General features: G+C 38.9%; 1 protein-coding gene across 1 annotated transcript in view; it reads left to right on the forward strand.

The window, feature by feature from the left end:
- Nucleotides 1–209: 209 nt before the first annotated feature.
- LOC143298982 (serine/threonine-protein kinase OSR1-like) overlaps nt 210–19,998 on the forward strand; it is a 36,539-nt gene continuing 16,750 nt past the window's right edge. The window contains exons 1-13 of the mRNA XM_076612043.1: nt 210–331; nt 2,746–2,858; nt 3,777–3,885; nt 5,640–5,781; nt 6,293–6,348; nt 7,982–8,091; nt 8,847–8,948; nt 12,203–12,336; nt 13,371–13,419; nt 14,145–14,204; nt 15,500–15,622; nt 16,655–16,684; nt 19,555–19,728. Coding sequence (XP_076468158.1) covers nt 259–331; nt 2,746–2,858; nt 3,777–3,885; nt 5,640–5,781; nt 6,293–6,348; nt 7,982–8,091; nt 8,847–8,948; nt 12,203–12,336; nt 13,371–13,419; nt 14,145–14,204; nt 15,500–15,622; nt 16,655–16,684; nt 19,555–19,728 — 1,275 coding nt within the window. The 5' untranslated portion in view covers nt 210–258. The remainder of the gene's footprint in view (nt 332–2,745; nt 2,859–3,776; nt 3,886–5,639; nt 5,782–6,292; nt 6,349–7,981; nt 8,092–8,846; nt 8,949–12,202; nt 12,337–13,370; nt 13,420–14,144; nt 14,205–15,499; nt 15,623–16,654; nt 16,685–19,554; nt 19,729–19,998) is intronic.

The following is a 19,998-nucleotide window of genomic DNA, read 5'->3' on the forward strand; positions in this document are numbered from 1 at the left end:
AAGTAATGGTTGCTATAATGTTCATTCTGTTTATGAAGTAAACAATTTTCTTCGGTTGTATACATTTGTATGTAAGCAATGTTTTAGATTATTGATAACATATCAAATTCCCCGTTTGCAGATCTGAACCTGAATTTGAAAGAAAAAAAGGATCACATCGAAAATGAGACTTGCTAACATCCGGGCAGGAAGTGCACAAGGGGAATAACTCGAACAATTTTCACTTGTTCCGCCATTTTCCTTGCAGCGACAAACGAGATGGCTGCTGCTCCAGTGACTGACAATGTTTGGCCGAACAAAAAAGATGACTATGAGCTCCTTGATTTTATTGGTAAGAACAATCTTGTTATTTTTGTGCGTGTCTCTGTTCTGCTAGTGTGTGCTTTTCAGTTTGCAGAGTCTTTAAAAAAAATTTAAATCGCACAAACTGTTGCATGAGTGACCGAACTGCGTTTGCAACCTGTGGGATGCGCTCGTTCAAGTTACCTTCACAGTTTCAGAGTGACTTGCTGTGGTCGCCTCTGTATAAGCTCAGTCATGTTAGATGTGATCGATACTTGACTCGTTTGGTTTATCAGCAGCTTCCAGTTTACGAAGATGCATCAACACTTCGTGGGTAACAGCGCAACAGGACAGATCAAAACACTGTTGCAGCGTTCTTCTTCTTCCTTTGTACAACCATCATTCTATTGATGGTTCTGTTGTAGTTTGGGGAGGTTGCTGAGGATTGCGCTGTTGTGAGGATTGGAAAAAAAAAAAAATTCTCTTTCTTTTTTTTCTCTTTTCTTCCTCCTTTCTTTTTGCGACCTGGCCAGCCAGTGTACGTTCAGCGTGCACTGACATGATGCCAAGCCTCTGCAGTAGCGTTGGCTACTTTTTACCGGAAAACATTCGTGTCTGTTTTAAATTTTCATGACACACACACACACATAATATATATATGTATGCAAAGTTTTTGTTATAAATTGAAATGCACCAGCGCACACTCAACACAGTTACTAAATCCGGAGTGTACAATGAGGGTGTGACAAACTTTTCACTAATAAAGCAATAATAGCACAGTTAACTGTTCAGGCTTCACATGGCTATAAATGTAATGCACAGAGGGACACACAGACATGTATATATATATATATATATATAATGTGTGTGTGTTTATATATATATATATATATATATATATAGGGCACAGTGCCTATAAAGGTTGCTCTTTCTAGTTATGCTGAACATTAATTTATTGTTTTATGCTTTTTCCAGTGATGACAAGCATTAATGTTCTTTCCAGTGATTCTGAACACTTGTCAATAGCATTCTTCTACCAGGATGTTAAACAGGAGTGCTAATATTCATAACCAAACTTGGGCAGTCTCCAGTACAGTTTCCAGGTTGTATAAAGTCAGTGGGTGTTCACGTGAAAATCCACTTGACATTGATGATATGCTACATAGATGGTACATCGATAGATATATCATTACATGTATTTTTATATTTTTATTTATTGTTTACAGAAAAATGTTACACAGAGTTCATTAGCTAAATAGATGAGTTGGAATTAAAGGGAACAGAGCAGCAATTTGGTGCTTTGCACAGCACAGCTATTTGATATTCCAAATTAATTGAGATGCCATAAATGAGCACATTAGATTAATTTCTTGTTGAGAGTGTGTACACTGTTTCACTGTGTGTGGAATCAAGTGCATCTGTGGACAGTACTTTTCCACAGTCTACAGCCGTACAGGACTGGATATCCCCAGGTTTAGAAAAAAAACAACACCAAAAACAACAAACAAAAAAACCCAACCACACTGGAAATTGGCCCCCTTGACCATTTGTTATGAATATCAGTTGCATGGCACTGCAGTTTATTATTTGGCCTGGTACCTCTGAGTGTGTGAATCTGACTCAAGTCCTCAACATTTTTTGTCAAATTGCCTTTGCCTTATGAGTTTTTGTTGGCAATTTGCCACCAATGACTGAACAACATCCCCTTCACTTCCCTGATATTTGACTTCCATTCAAAAAAAAAAAAAAAGTTTTTGATAAGACAATGGTGTGCAATTAAACACAAAGGACAATATTTGTTCTCAGAGTAATTTTATCACTTTGGCCTTCCAAGGTAAAAGCTGTTATGGTCAGGGAAGTATTTCAACATTTGTAAGGGGAAGTAGTTGAACATACTTGTGCTAATCTCAGAATCTGACATATGAAATAGAAATATAAGCCACTGAGAGTGAGAGTCCTGCAAGCTGAAGTCTCCCCAAACAATCGTTATTTTGAGGTGTGGGTCAGGGCTTACACAGGGACTTTGCTTGCATCCACTTGATCTTGGACTATTGTATGAATTGAACTGGTGCTTGAATGCAAGTAGTGATAGGTTTCACTTTGTTAGTATGTGAATCATTACTTTTTTATTTGTATTTTATTATTGTTATTATTATTATTATTAATGTTTTTAAGATGATTGCTACTTATGCTGCAGTTCTGTGATTTTTCACTCTGTTACATACGAGTAGAAGGTCATCAGTTTCACTTTCAACCATTATTTTCTATAATTATAAATTAGCCATCCTGCCACACCAGTATTTACTTGGTATATTCTATTTTTTCTTCCCTCTTTTTTGTGATTGTCAAAGTTTGTCTGTAGTTTATATTATGTAGTAGTATGGTAATGCTGTTGCCCTTGCAACACCAGCAGCATAGTGTGCTGAAGATATTAGTTTAACAGTGTGATGTTGTTGTGTGCAGGAGCGGGAGCAACAGCGGTAGTGCAGGCAGCTCTGTGCAAGCCACGCAATGAGCGCTGTGCTATCAAACGTATTAACTTGGAGAAATGCAACACTACAGTGGAGGAACTCTTGGTAATTTGTATGCATAGTGTTATGTGTGCATATCATAGTTATTAATGTGTGTTTAAGTGTGGCTGTGAGAATGTGTAATTGTGTGTGAGCATTTATGTCGGTCTGGATTTCATTGCATATACAAAGATTTAATTACTATACCATAACCCACTGGTGCAGACTCTGCCAAGGGTCTGATTCCTGTCCTGTGCAAAATACTACCCTGTGCATGTGGAAGAAACAATAGTAGCTACAGCTGTGGACTTCCCTTAGTATGTTTCCTTCCTTCTGCTTGCCAGTGCAGCACTGTTCTCATGTAATAGTATTGTGAGTCAGCTTATTGAAGTTATTCAGTTACTGTGAGAAGATGTAGATCTAATACAGTCATGGATATATTGACAGTGGTTTCTTTTTGATTTGGATGTGGATGGTTCTTTCCAGACTAGTTTGATGTTTTCCCAGGAATGATTAAGCATGATAATTATATGTGCTTCTTTGAATCTGGCTTAGAGACTGTGTGTTCATTTCTTTCAACAATCAACTGTTTCAGGTTTTTTTGTTTAAAAAATTTTTTTTATGATTTCCCACCTTTTTAACTGTGAGCTTATCTGTCCACATGTTTTAACAAAGATTAGTCATGGACTCATCATATACTGGTGTTGGACTTTTACAAAGAATGAAGAATTCCACAAATCATAAGGAAAATAAATAGGCATGACCAATTTTAAACTAGTTTTTGAAAGAGTGTAGGTGGGAGGAAGAAAGCACAAAAAGTTCAAGAGGAGGAAGGTGAGGGGAGGGAGAGAGAGAGAGAGAAAGCTGATTCTTACTGACAAGTGAATGTGGAATCAGGCAGTGGCAGTTACACATCTCTTTGTTTTGTTGGCTATACTTTATGCTTTGTCCACCATGTCATCTAACAACTCTTCTGTCATGCAGAAAGAGATCCAGGCTATGAGCCAGTGTAAGCATGAGAACGTGGTGGGTTACTACACGTCCTTTGTGGTCAAGGAGGAGCTGTGGGTGGTGATGAAGCTCTGCAGTGGAGGTGAGTCACATGGCAGAGAACAGAGGGGAGGGAGGGAGGAATGAAGTCACTTGTATGTACCCAAAGGATAAGCTGTGGGTGGTCCTGATGCTGAGGTCTGGTGGGGAATGAGACAGGAGGGGGGAATTGATGAAGAAGTTGCGACAGGGCCAGCTCAACAAGTAAGACTCCATGGAATCATGAGGACATACAGTGTGGTCACTCTGCACACCACGTCAGTTCACAACAGCATTCAGATGGTGCTTGAAGGAAACAACTTTTCATCAACAGTCCTTATGACTTTTATGGATGAAAACTAGTTGCGTGAAGTTGTATATTCCTGCATAGATTGCTTCCTGTTAGTATCTTTGATTGGTTTTGTGGTAGTTCAGAAGGCTTTTTTCATGTCACTGAGCAGCAATATTAACCAAGCATTTCCAATTTAGTGAAAAGAAATTGGCAGTTTTGGGTTTTATCTTTCAAAGAAGCTTTCAAATTAGTACATGCTAAAGGTTCTGTCAAAGAGGCAGTGTTTGTGTGATGAATGTGAAAAGCTTAGACACAGCAGCTGTATGCATACATTGTATATATTAACATTCCCTCTCTTGAATGTGGGGTTCAGCCATACTGATTCCCCCCCCCCCACGCCCCCCTCTTTCACCTCTGAAAATATAGAACTTATTATTTGTAATTCATTTGTAGGTAGGGTACCAGAAGATTTAGCAGATCCACATGTATGTTTTTAATTGTTCTTCATGGGGCAGGATCAGTGCTTGATATTTATGCTTTGTGATGATGCTTTAACCATTTTTTTTTTTATTGAGTATTTTTAAAGTCTTTTTTCCATCCTTTGTCTTTACCACTTTAATGAATGAACCATCATCGTTAATATATACTGTAAAGTTCAGTCTATAAGCCGCGACTTTTTACCCCAGCTTCAACCTCTGCGGCTTATACAATGATTCGGCTTATTTGCGGATTTTAACAATCCCGGGAGTGTCACGTTCTTGTCTATTCTTAGCTGCCCTTCAACTAACCAAAATCATGATTTCTGTCCATGAATTTTTGGATGAGCTTCAGGATAGTGTGCTAACTGTTCACGTTTTATAAATCAAATCCGCACACATTAAAGCCTTCAGACCAGCGTTCAATTCTACTCTGCTCAAGCATACACCCTCATCATGCCAAAAACGTGACGTTATGCCTATGAAGCAGCCTTCAAATTGAAAGCGATCGACCTAGCAGACGACAGTGCAAGCGACGAACCAGCAGCGACCTCCACCTTCATGTTCATGAAGTGAAAGCGAGGCTGAAGTCAGTGACAAGATGGCGGAGGAAGCTGTGCTGGTTCTCTTCAACTCGGACACTGAAGATGAAGATTTTAGTGGATTCAGTGAGCAGGATGACGTTAAATAAATGTGACTATCCCTAAACTATGGATCTTATTTTCGTTGTGTTTATTATTTTTTTGTGGCACTAGCAGTATTTTCGCTTGTTTTTCTTTGTGTTGTACCCGCTTGTGTTTATTTCATAACCTACAGTATTGACAGCTATTCTTAGTATCAATATGTGTTCCGGTACCGGAAATAAGTGCGGCTTATAAGCCGGTGCGGCTTATATATGTATAAAGTTCAATTTTTTCCAAAATTTAGTGGGTGCGACTTATATACCAGTGCGCTCAGTAGACCGAACTTCACGGTATTGTCCTATGATTCAAATGAAAATGAGTTTCAGTCATTGCTTTGTTAGTGAACTGCTGATTCTTTGTGGGGCAGGATCGATGCTTGACATCATCAAAGCACGGATGCGAACAGGAAATTACAAGAATGGGGTAATGGATGAGGCCACCATTGCCACGGTGCTGAAGGAAGTGCTCAAAGGACTGGAATATTTCCACAACAATGGCCAGATCCACAGGTATGGGATTGCCTTGGAAAATGGCTCTGGGCAACATAATAGTGTGGAGACTGTTGACTTTATTAAGAAAATTTGCAAATCTGGTTTTAAAAGTCTTTGTCAGATTGTCAGAATAGTTATTTTGTATTTGCGGTCCACTTTGCTGATTTGCTTTCATGAAATTTCAGTTTTAAGATGGTGTGATAAAAAAATCTTATGTGCAGGGAAAAAAGATTCCTCAGCCTTACCTGCACAACTTATGTTCATTAAAAGTAAACAAAGAATAAACCTGTTGACTGAAAGCGTAAGTGAAAGTCTCCTGTTTCTCTCAGCACAAATCTTTTGCTAGTTCAGCAAAATTTCATGCCATCAAAAATAAATTGTGAAAAGCAGGTCATTACAGGGAAGGCATATAGATGATCTGACCATCATGGTCATTGAAGTAGTTAACATGTTGGTTTTGCAGAAACTGTTGCACTTAGGCTATTTGATGCTTCAGTGACTTCAGAGTTGATGATGTTTTGTGTTTCAGAGATATCAAGGCTGGCAATATTCTGATGGGAGAGGATGGTGCAGTCTATGTGGCAGGTAAAAAACATGTGTGTGCACTTTCATATGCATACAAAGCACATATTGTGATTTCTGACCTATGTCGTTTTACCTTCTTGATCAAATGTGATCCCTTTATCTTAACTGCCTTGTGACTGAACCAAATTCGTACCACTATGTGATGCCACCTATCTCGACTAACTCTGTATTTGACAACATTTTTTAACACAATGAATATACTTGAGCACACTGAATAGCAGCACATTACAGTGATGCAATGTTCATCATCATACCAAATTGATGCCATTGACACCAGATTGAAAGAGAACGTGATCATGATTCACCCTTAACACTGCGGGGGGGAAAAAGATAAGCATCTGATATGGGGATAAATCGGTGATGTGAAAAGAGAGAAATCACAAAATTGGACTGATCATCCACTGATCTTTTTAAAGGAAGATAGTGGCCGTTCTGAAAGCAGGGCTAACAGACGATTCTGATCGAACAGGTTAATGCTTTGGGGCTTGAATAGAATGCAAATTAGACTGAAGGCTTCAGAATGGTAGAAACTGTACCAGCTGATGAAAAAGCAGATGAAGAGAAAAGCAACAAGAAAGTAGTCATACCAGCCGGGAAAGAACAAATTGCAAAGTGCATTATCATCATTTCCTTTTTCATTAGATATGTCTAACCTGTTATTGTGTCAAAAGAGTTATGTGAGGTGAACACTTTGTAATCAGTCATACCAGGAAATGTTTATGGTTAATTTATATTATTTAGACTATGTACAAATTTTAATTATTTTTACAAAAAAACAACTACTGTGATCCGTAAAAGATAATGAATGAAAAAAAACAACTGATATTGTCAGCGTTTTGTAAATTGTGACATTCTGTCTTGCTGAAATCTTTTAGGCCTGCTCTGAAAAAGCATCCTTTCTATCAACATTAATTTTTCACTGCTGGTCTTGCTTGGTATGATGTGGTTTCAAATGCATGCTTTATTTTGGGGAAGCCGTTTGTGTGTGGCGATGTGTTTGTGAGTGTCCATGCATTCCTCTGTGTGTGTGTGTGTGCCTGAGTGCACGTTGCAGGGATGCGTTTTCTGGAGTGCGTTGTGGGTGGGTGGTTTCCAATGTTCAGTTATATGAGTGTGCTCTGACATGTGTGTGTGTGTGAGTTATTCTAAATCTAATTCAACTTATTGAGAGGGGAGGCAGGGAGTGGGGAATGCTCTTTTAACAGTATTTCTGGAGAAACATGTGCTATATATAAATTATTATTATTACTACTACTTAGAACATATTTTAAGAAATATGTGAATCCACTTTGATAAATTTGTAAGACCATCAGCTACAGAGGAAACGCTTAAAAAGTAACTACCATTTCCATATATTTTGATACAGATGTATAAATGTATTGACATCTAAAATGAAGAAAAACTGAAGAGAAATTGACACATTCATATTCACCCCCAGCCCTTCACACAACTCTGACCCATCACTATTTCTGCCACCTACTCTGACCTACTGTCTGTTCTCTCCCACTTGCAGGCCTTGCATTCCAGCTCATACTACACACACACACACACACACACACACACACTTGCGTTAGATGGCATGTCTTGAAATAAGGTAATCAGTTGAAAGGCAGAGGTGTGTTTGATGGTTCAGATTTTGGGGTGAGTGCATGGTTGGCCACGGGGAAAGACATGACCCGGGACTCTGTGAGGCACACCTTTGTGGGCACCCCCTGCTGGATGGCCCCGGAGGTCATGGAACAGGTGAGTTGTCTCTCATGTGAGCTGTTATTTGTATAAAGGCATTATTAGCAACAGATGTGGTTAGGGTCAGGGGTGTGGTCAAGAGAATTTGTGTGTCATTTAGGGAAAGAAAATTAGTTCAATATTTTATTTTATTATTATATATATTTTTCTCTTTAAACTGTAGAATCATTGCAGGATTGTAGCACATATAAAGAGCCTTTTGAAGACGTTTATTCCAAACCCTTTTCCCTGGGATATTGTGGGTTTAAATCCTGTGTCATTGTGGGTGTTTTTCTGACCCTGGCTGGCTTCTCCACAGAGTTGAAGCTGTAGACTCAATGAAAGGAAATGTTTGTGAACTGTGGTCCGTTATCAGTCTTTATTGACTTTGAAGTGTCTCTAAAATGTAGCCAAATGACTTGGAAATGTGTGTAGAATGTTTTTCGGCCAGTTTTCATTAATTATTGAAAAAGTATATGATATTTGACTAGTTTTCTGTAGTGACTAAGAAATGTTCGCAGAACATGCTTTGTAAGCAGCATTATTTAATGACAAGGAAATGTCAATATAATGTGCTGAACAACCAGTCTTTTGTCAGCTTGAAAATAACTAGACAACAGTCTTCTCATATGTCTTGAAAGCATTTTTGTAACATGCCAGACAAGTCCCCAGCACTGATCTGGAAGTGTTTGCAACAGCAACCAGTGAACATGTGAACATGAGAGGGGATGAAGGGGATGCTGACAGCATGTATACACAAGGATTTTGAACAGGTGACGGGTTACGACTTCAAGGCCGACATCTGGAGCTTTGGCATCACAGCTATTGAACTGGCCACAGGAACAGCTCCCTACCACAAGTACCCACCAATGAAGGTAAGTTCTGTGAAGGAAGGGGTCTGTCCTTTACTTCTCTCATTGTGACTGATACGCAAGGGGAGGTTGAGGGGGTTTGGGGGGGGACGTTAGAAGCAATGAGACAGTCTGCTTTCTCTCTGTTTCTGTTCATGTTGTTTATTTTGGTAATATTTGTCTTCACATTATTTTTATTTTCATTTTTACTTGTTGGTAGGACCACATAAATTTTGAACTTCAAAATATTGAAAAATTAATTACACCATTGGAAAGAACACAAAAACTAAGCATACATGCAAAATTTCATTGCTTTGTGTCCAGTAGTTTTCAAGAAAATGACATCTAAAAATGTACAAAAATGACGTATTTTCACAGATTTCACAAACTGCTATATTTGGACTGTTATAAAATTTTGAAATGAAGACTTTCCAGACTGTCCTTTGCTGTACACACTACCACTAATACCTTGTTTATGCTTAATTTTTTGGGGCCTTCTCAAGAACATACTGAGAGAGAGAGAAAGTGCCTCCAAAATAGCAAAATATTCAATATTGCCAAGCATTGAATGGCATGATTTTACAATAACTTAAAATGTTGATATCTCTTAAAGTTTTTATGCTACAAAAACATTTTAAATATGTGCATGTTCAGAAAAGCATGTAGAATACAGTTTTTCTAATGAATAAGTGCTATCAGAAATGCAGATAACAATAAAAAGGTCAGTCAGTACACACTGTGGCGGTGGTTAACAGTCCAGTCCTGACCTGTATTTTTGATCATTTTCAACTTGCTCAGTTCAGTAACAGACTCAGGTACATGTCACAAATCTTAAACTAGAATAAAGTTCATTTTTTCATCTGTTCTTGTGTGGCATTTGTATCAGTCAAGTCAAATATTTGTGTGCCGGGCGTTCAAATACAAGTGGTGTCACATCAATTTTTTACTGCATGGCTAAGTGACATACTTCTGATACAAGACCAATTGGACACCAAGGTAAAGCCTCAGTTCCTTTGACAATTGTACAGTTCCTTTCAAAAGATCTGTGTGTGTAATTCTGAACTTCTGACAGAAGAAGCCAGGGAAGATGTGTGGTTCTTTCCTTTCTTGTAAAAAGCATTCAGCACCACTGATTGTTTCACACTTGTTGAATTCCTTAACAGTGCACTCAACTATTGACACCACACGTAGAAAGGTACACTCTGGGAACAACTTGTGTGGGAAATGTTCCATTTCTCCACAGCTTTTGTTCTCTTGATGCTTTAACATATGTAACTGCATCAAGAGTTTGTTGTTGAATGGAATCTTGGATGCTGGTGGTGGTCTTTCTCATCCACTGTGTGCAATGGTCACCCTTAAGGCTTTATTCATCTGAAATACACAGGTGTGCAAGTAATACTTCTTTTTTTCTTTTCATGGATGCTTTTGCAAATACGTGTGTGTGTGTGTGTGTGTGCATGAGTGCATGAGTGCCTAAGTGAATGAATGTGCAGTGCTACATGATATACTAATTTCATTGCTACTCCACTATAATGGCGTCACTTAATTGATAAAAGTGCAATGTAACAACATATTTTAAAGATATTCAGGTTTACTACTTTGTAAGTTATGTTATTTTTTCTTCACATCATTTACACACACACACACCCTTAAGGGCAACTATTACACATTCCACACACACAAAAGTCATGCACATTGCACACACAAACTCAGGCACACACACACACACACACACACACACACACACACACACACACACACACAAATGTGACCTCATGTATGCATGCTGCATCAGTTCAGCAGAGACACACACTAACTCAGTGCATGCACACATAGCATATATCACTCATACTGAATTATGCACGCACACATACACACACAAAGTTGCGCCCGCGTGCGCGCGCACACGTGAGCACGTCATGGTGTTTGGTGATCGGAACGGAAGTGGAAAGAATACACGAGTTCCTATGCTGTCCGACGTCGATCACAATATAAAGCCATCAATCCACATTCATTAACACAAAGCCCTTGTACAACAAAAATTTACACAGTAATCAAACACTTCATCTTCCATATACAGTCATTGATTGCGGTAAATTTTCGAATAAAAGATCATAATTGTGCTCTGAATAACATGACCGACAAAGCTTTACTGTTGCCAGTTATACATCGACACAGCTGAAGCAAAGTTAAGATTCACCCCAACTCACAAAAATATGAAAAATAATATCTACAGTTATTTTCAAAAGAAACAAAATGAAAAAACTGTGCTTCTTACAGACCTGTTAGTTGACGTGTTTTACATTCTTCAAACGATGATGACGAGTTGACGGAGGCTCCTTCAGTTGCCACCATGTTCCGCCTGCACGAGCAAGACTGCCGGATCTGAAAGCGGTCACTCGCTTTTCTTCCAAAGCGCATTCGAGACTTACTCTTTATAACAAAGCCATGAATTGCACTTGAAAGTGCATAATTTCAACTTTATTTCTCTAGATTTCTTTGTGATTTCAAACACTGGTTCGAAAGTTATAGGGTCGCAAACATCAGTCTCACACTTTATTGCGATTTTCAGATCGACGCCATGTGAAAACCCCAACAAAATTCTAACCAATTAACGTGAGAATCCTGGCTTTCCAGTGACGTAGTTTCTAAATTTATACACGGCCACTGAACGCAGCGCGAGGCGATTGAGTGATACACTTGATTCACAGCTTGCGCAGGGAGCGCAGCAGAGTCCACGCAGTAAAAACCGACCCGACACCACTTGTGTTCGAACGCCCGGCGCACAAATGCATGACTCAAGTAATAAAAACAAATACCACACAAGGACATATGAAAGAATGAACTTTATTCCAGTACATTTTTGTATCATTTATCAAAGTTTTTTTTTTTACTGAAGCGAGCGAGTTGAAATTGGTCAAAACACGGGTCAGGACTGCAGTGTTAACCACCGCCACAGTGTGTGCGGACCGACCTATTACTTGTATACAGTTTTATGTGTTTGTGTCTGTGTCCTGTTGTGCTCAAAAAAAAAAAAAAAAAAAGAAAGAAAGAAAAAAAAGTGGCTTCTAATTCAGTTATTTAGGCATAAAATTCATAATGTAAAACCATCTCCTGGCAACACATAACCCCTCCTGCCACTCCCATTCCATCCAGACCACTCAAGATTTAGCAAGGGTTGAATAATGGTGGTGAATTTATAGGTCAAGGTTGTTGGGGTTTTTTGTTTTTTTTCTTGTTCTTTTGCTTGTGTGATGTGTCTGACCCTGTGGGTGCAGGTGCTGATGCTGACCCTTCAGAATGACCCCCCCACACTGGACACCAACGCGGAAGACAAAGACCAGTATAAAGGCTACAGCAAGATCTTCCGCAAGATGATCTCAGAGTGCCTGAAGAAAGACCCTGAGAAAAGGTACCTTGTATTGACAGAATCTGCACACTTTGCAATTTGTTTGGTCGTCTTCAGAGCATTTTTAGAAGACCTCATCCAAGATCTTACAATTTTCTTGTGTTGCTTTGTATTGTAAAATGTTGAGTCTTGTAGCGTAATGTGAATTTTCTTGGAAGACTTTCAGATGGTTTCATTAGGGGAAGTAAATATAAAAGGGTATCTGCACATGCACACACACACACACTACAGAGACTTCTTGGAGAAAAAAAAAGAAGTGAAAATAGCGTTTAGGAACTGGCCGAAGAGGGAGTGCTGCTGTGCTGGGATGGACCGCAGGGCAGCCCTCTCCTCCACAGGAATGTTAAAGAGGCTGAAAATGGCATCACGCCATTTCCATTGTCGCGACTAACACTGCCGTCTCAGGTACAGGGGCTCCCCATATGAACCAGTAGGCGTTGCCCTCCTCCATTTGCTTTAAATTCTGCATCAGTTTGACATGGTACAGTATATGACACCAAAAGGAGGAGTTTGTATTATACTCCATGTTTGGTGTTAAATATACTTACCATGTCAAACTCGAATGCCCGCCCGTCCGTCCCCGCGTCTCCGCCGTGGTTCTCATGGGGCATTTTTGTTCATGGCCACGGAATGATTAAGCGCTTATAGTTTTTAGAGGCGTTTGATTGGCTGAGAGCGGGTGGGCCCGTCTTTTCACTGTTAGCCGCGCGAAATTTGGCCAAGCAGAGCAAACCAATAGGCCTAGTTTGCATCAGTTTGACATGGTAAGTATATTTAACACCAAACATGGAGTATAATACAAACTCCTCCTTTTAGATTGTATTTATCTGAAAACTTAATATGTGCCAGTCGTGTGTGTATGTGTTTACTATTATGCTGAGGGGTGTGACAGCTGTCTTTATTTTCTTGATAAAGTTGACATGATTATTCCTCTCCCTCTTTACGTTTGTAGTTGATAGCGCCGTTAGATCCTTGTTATTAAATCATCAGATATGTGCGGTTTTATTGTATTATATATTATTTTTATTTTCACACAGACCCACAGCTAAACAGCTGCTGAAGCATGAGTTCTTCAAAAAAGCAAAAGTGAGTTGTTTTCTAATATTATTTTTTATTCTGTTGTGATGTGTGGGTAAAGTGAGTTTTTGTTGCTGTGTATCCATACATTTCTTCTTTTTTTTAATTTTCAACCTTTTTTTTCCCTCCCGTTTAGATATATTTTCTTCAGCTTAGAGTTCTAAGTGGTTGTTTGGGGAAAATATCACTGTACTTTTAAAAATTGTTTATGATTGTTTGGTCTTGAAATGAACATCATGGTTGGTTTTGTTGTCTACAAATATGGATCTGTCCATCTAAACATTCACTATGCTTTTACATTGTTTTTTTTTTTTTTTGAGACACAGTGGCCTCTTTGTTCCTTTTAAGAGTTGTCTCCAGAGATGCTGTTTGAGCTCTTAAATGTTATCCTTTTGTTGTAATTAGTTAAATGTTTGTTGTTCATGCATATGATTGAATAAAGCTTTGTTGGTATTCATTTATGGTTTTAAGATACATGATGAACAAAGGCTGATGTGGATGCAGATTAAACACATGACAGTTAAGTTTTTCTTGTAATGCCAGCATACACCATTTTGTTGATTTGATAACTTGTTTCTGTTAGCTCAAGGTACATTCTTTATACATCATCTTTTTGACAGTTTTGGTAATATGTTCACAGCAGTATACCCCAAATGCCAGGCTAACTTGCTGTTTACTAAAAATTCATCCTATTACACATAAGTATAGTGATGCGTGTGTGTGTGTGTGTGTAGGATCGGGAGTACCTGAAGAAAACCTTGTTGTCTGAAGGTCAGGCTGTCAAGACCCAAAAAGTGAGTGTTGACTGCTGGTTGTCTGGAAAAATTGAGTACTAGAACCTCTTGTTTACATAGAGCAATTTTGATTTTCTATTAGAAAAAGATAATAATAATAATAATGGATACTTATATAGCACACTATCCAGAAATCTGCTCTAGGTGCTTTACAAAAACACTTTTGATAACATAAAACATTATATCTATGTTACATACATACACCAAAATGTGACCACACACACACACGCACCGCACCGCACCACGCACGCACACTGCATACATGTATCTAACAGCTACCCTAACACATACGCACACATAGGCAGGCACAAACTTACATAAACACACGCACACACAATACACATTCATATACATGCATGTAATTATGTACACATACATATGTATACACACAAGATAAATAAGAAAGAGAGATTGAATACCAGTCTGTGAATATAACTACTGCTGCAGTAGTGTCCAAAGATGCTCAGCAGTTTTTAATGATAAAATTGTCGAAGGGTGGGTGGGGGACCATGGATTTCTTCGAGTAACAGTTTCCTTTTCTGTGGTTTAAAATTTGAATATCATTTTCTGTCGGCAGAAGAAATTTGTTGTTCTCATTTGGCGTCTGCAGTTAGTCTCACTTGATGGACTTAAATGGCATGAATCACTCATTTTGTTTTCACATAAATGAATATCTGGCTTGACTTGACTCTCGTGTCTTTCTTTGTCTTGTAAAGGACGAAAATCTAGGCAATTCGTTCTTGGTTGCTTGTTTGAATAAACAGTGGGAAAGGGAGTGGATATCCAAAGTGGTTAAGATGAAGAAGCAGAAGAAAGAAAGAATTGGCAGTCACATTAGGAAGGTAGATGTTCCTGGCTGTGCAAGATGTCTGACATCTACATATTGTGTAGTGAACACTGTACATTTCTATGGGGAAAGGAGAAAGAGTGCGTTCATGAATTTTGTGAATATTGAATATTTTTTCTTTTGGATTGAACAGTTATTATTTCTTCTCCAGTACTATGCCTACCCATTCCTCCTCTTTGTGGCAGTTTTTGACTCCTGGGAAGGCACTCTTGTCATCCTTTGTTAGAGTTTTTAGATGGTGTCCTTCGTATGTCAACTGCAGGACTGTTCTTTCACATGAATCTGAACCATTCATGCATGAATGGACTCGCCATTACTGTGCTGGTGAACAAGCTGATTTTACCAAAGCAGAATGAGGTTCTGTGTTGAAGTTGTAGTAGTTATGGCAAAAAAATACGGACAGCATGTACCTGTGCCTATGGTGCACCAGTGCATTAATGTCCCACAGGTGAAGCGCGTACCAGGGTCTAGCGGTCGGCTGCACAAGACTCAGGATGGGGGCTGGGAGTGGTCTGATGATGAATTGGACGAAAACTCTGTGGAAGGGCAGGCGGCTGCAACCATGGAAAGGGTGAGTGGGGACAGGGGTGAGGGACATTTTTAGTGCTGTGATTGCTTTGTTTTTAGCCTGCTTCTATTGTCAGAAACATGAAAGTCCCATGCTTTTGAACAGACAATTGTTGTAGGCGTTGAGTAAGCTGAAGCAGTGGACTTGTTTCTCTCAAAAAATGTTTAGTTTGTTTCTGTATAGATATGGAAAATACTCTTTCCTGCTGAATACATGTACACACACATGTATATGCATACACACATTTCAACAGTGATTGGTTTTAGATTTCTCATTTCCAAAGGTTGGCAGGTAATTTATTTAAAAAAAATTATGAATGGGTAAGTAGCAAATACTCTTTCATACAGTGTTTGGGTAAGATCATGGACATCATGTGGGAGGACAGAGTTTCCAACACAGAAGTGTTTCACAGAGCGAAAATGACTGGGGTTAAAGCATTCATCATGAAATCCCAGTTCTGAATGAACAATACACAATTGCCAAATGTAGTCTCCTCCTGTGCGCTGCAGGCACAAGGAACATCAAAACACTGCTGAAGCGCTTCGACTGCCTGAAAGATTCCCTCATGGCATGCAGCATTCCCAACCTTGGGTTTGAAGACCTTGCAACTGACCATAGCGCCTGGTATCTGGCTGTCTCCAGGGTGGTGTTTTAGCATTTGAGGAAGGCATCTTCAGGACCTTGACCAGAAACATCAATTGCACAAAGAAAGGAAACAAGACCAATAATCTGCTATTGCTACCACATTTGTGTGTCTTAGGGCTCCACTCTTATATCTGGAGTCACTGAGGTCTCGTTGTTCGTGATGGACTGCAATAATGATAATGGTAGTAAAAGTTGTATGTTATTCTGTTTCAACAGCTAATGAAAAGCTGGAAAAGGACATTTTAAGAATATGGAAAACAAAAACATTCTTGGGGAACAATTGCACCATTGTTTTTCTGTATTTGCCACTAACAGTTGAACTTGTCTCGTTCTTCAGCATGTGGGGTGAACAAGGTGCATGATGGGTTTCCTAACCCTTTTCTGTTTCAGTCCCCTAGGGTGAAAAATGCCCCCCAGGAGGTGAGTGATCATGTTGTCATCTCTTTCATTCTGTTCCTGCTTTGCATCTTTGAACTCTACACTCAATTTTGCCAGTGAAATGCCTTTTTCTGTGATTTCAGCTGGACTGATAAACTAAACCCATCTTCTAATATGTAAGGCGTATATTTTCAGCTGGTTCACGCATTGACTGATGGACATGATATAGATAATTGCTCCAGCTGGTAACCAGGAAAGTCTGTTAACTCTGAAAAAATTAAATATATAAACATTAAAAGATAGTGCTCATTAAATTTCCTTAGAAGACATCTGAACAAAGCTGTGTTCCTGCCTTGGCTGTAGTTTTCTGCAGAAATACTAAGCACTACTAAATGCTGCTCTGTGACAGCTTTCATAGCTTTCTTGATTTGGATTACTCAGCACAGCTGTTGACAGACTGATGACTGGAACAGCTGACTGAATAATTTTGAAAGTAAAATGGCTGTTGGATTACTGCCCAGTGCGATTCCAGTGATACCTGGAAAGGGAACAGAGGAAAAATCATGATCTATTGCTTAATGTGGTAAAAAAGCTTGGTCATAAATTTGATTTTGATATGAGAACGGCTGTAAGCTGCAGTTTCATTAACCCCTTTCTGGGTGAATAATTTTTAGGATCAGATGACCAGCTTCGGGAAATTTTAGTTGAGACTGAATGTTAATTATTTTGGCTTTTGCACTTTGGACTAATTCTGAATTTCGGCATGTGCCCTTTATACCCCGGATTCACCCCCCATCCCCCACCCTCCCATTTCTTTTATGTTGTTTCTTCATTTGTCTGTTTAAAAAATGTTTTTTGATAAACATGGAAAGGAACTTACCACACTGGTGGGAAGAAAAGAAATTGCAATCAAGAAAAGGAGAAAAGCACCACTTCGGAGCAGGAGTGCAGATCTGATGAACATTGTTTATTGACTAATACAGTCATGTTACAGCAAGTAACATCATCCAGTACAAATAAATCTTTATCTTCTAAATGGTTTCACTTTCAGATAATGGATGGTTCTGAACATGGAGTGTGGTCTTGTTTTTGCATTAACATAGCGAGCTGTTAAAACAGACTGCTATTAAAAAATACACAAAAAACCCACAAAAAACCCCAACAGATTTGTGTGTGTGTGACCACCTTCCATCCTTTGTTGTGCAGGCTTCTGACCATTTCTCTTTACATGTTGTGTTTGTTTTTCTGTCTTCGTCTCTTTTGTGTATTGACCACTTGCCTTTGCAGGTCATTTTTATTTTTCTGTTTTTATATATTGGCCAGTTCCTCTGTGTATATAATATGTATTTATCTCTCTTTATTTGTGCTTTTCTGTCTCTGTTACAATTCATATGTCATTCCCTGTTCACCCAGGCTCTCATGGTATGGCATACATCACCAGAATGATCTTGGAAAACTTGTGTACCTTTGGAAATGCTGCCTCTGTGTGTGTGTGCATGTGTTGTTTGTGTGTGTGTGTGTGTGTGTGTGATTATTTTTAAGATGTGTACCTTGTGTGTGATGACTAAGCGCAGAACATGTTTGTAAAAGTGTATTGTCTGTCGTGTGTTGTGTGTGTCACAGTGTGAAGGAATCGTTGGTGTTTACATCTGACTCCTGAACTGTGGTGTCTTGTGCCTGTCCCAGAAAGCCTTTGAGGATGCTTGGAAGTGTTGCATTTAGAGTTACGCTTGACTCCATTTTGTTCAGACGTGGTGTATTCAGTTACACTTCTGTTTGTCTGGGAGTGTTGTATTCAAATTACACTTTTGTTAGTTTGATAGTGTTGCATTCAGAGTTATCCTTCTGTTTGTTTGGAAGTGTTGCATTCAGCGACACTTCTGTTTGTTTGGTAGTGTTGCATTCAGCTACACTTCTGTTTGTATGGAAGTGTTGCATTCAGAGTTGCTCATCTGTTTGTTTGGAAGTGTTTGATTTTAAATAACACTTTTGTTTGTTTGGAAGTTTTGCATTCAGAGTTATAGTTTTGTTTGTTTGAAAATGTTAAATTCAGCATTAGATGCTGTATTCAATTGCTCTTCTGTTTAGAAGTGTTGCATTCACAGTTACACTTCTGTTCGTCAAGAGTTGCATCCAGAGTACACTTTTGTTTGGAAGTGTTCCATTTAAGTTACACTTGTGTTATGAAGTGTTGCATTCACAGTTACACTGTGTTCAGAAGTGCGTGTCCAGGGTAATGTTGCATTCAGTTTTGTTGCATTTAGAGTTATCATATTTCATTCAGACTTATAATGTTGCATTTGGAATTGTTGTATTCAGTGCCATTTCTGTTTGTATGGAAGTGATGTGTGAAGAGTTACACTTCTGTTATAAAGTATGAAAGTGTTGCGTTGGAGTTAAACTTCGGATTATTTGGAAGTATTGCATTTAGAGTTACACTTCTGTTTGTTTGGAAGTGTATTCAGAGTTACACTTCTGTTTAGAAGTGTTGCATTCACAGTTGCACTTATGTATGTTAAGAATTGCATCCAGAGTTATACTTCTGTTTGTTTGATATGCTGCATTCAGTGTTACATTTGTGTTTGTTAAGAAGTGTAGCATTCAGAAAGTTACACTCTGTTCAGTTTGTTAAGCAGTGTTGCATTCAGAAGTGTAGCATTCAGAAAATTACACTCTGTTCAGTTTGTTAAGCAGTGTTGCATTCAGAAAGTTACACTCTGTTCAGAACTGTATGTCAAGGTTATGTTGCATTCAGTTATGTTCCATTGAGAGTTATCATATTGCACTCAAGAGTTATGTTGCATTCAGAGCTACCATGTTGCAGTTGCATTCAGAGTCATCATATTGCACTTGAGAGTTATGTTGCATTCAGACTTACCATGTTGCATTCAGAGATTTTTCTCCTTGTGTAGTTCCCTGCTGGTGTACCTCCTGTTGGGCGGACCTCACCTGAAGCTGCCAAGAAGCAGGCACGATCTTCCTCGCCTGGTCTGGCACCATCCACTCAGGTTCCCCGTGCAGGGACTGCCGCAGAGACCGCCAAAACTCCCTCTCCAGAACCAACTCAGGCTATTGGTGATTCTCAGGTGAATTTAGGCCTACTGTCTTCAGTGTTTGTGCATGAAAACTGTATGGAAGTGCTGTTCGTCTTCTCCACACTCCCACTGACTCCACACTGTGAATGTTACTGTGAAAGAACAAGGGTGGTGATGTTTATGGTCATATAAATTCTTTTGTTTTCTTTATTGGTCAAGTTTATACATTTTTACTTGCCATGATATCAGATGTAACAAAGTAACATCATTACATAGATAAGGTTGCACCAGTACTAATCTTTATTTGATGCAGTAACCGTC

The sequence above is a fragment of the Babylonia areolata genome, chromosome 2 (assembly GCF_041734735.1).
Source record: "Babylonia areolata isolate BAREFJ2019XMU chromosome 2, ASM4173473v1, whole genome shotgun sequence".
Taxonomy (NCBI): Eukaryota; Metazoa; Mollusca; class Gastropoda; order Neogastropoda; family Buccinidae; genus Babylonia; species Babylonia areolata.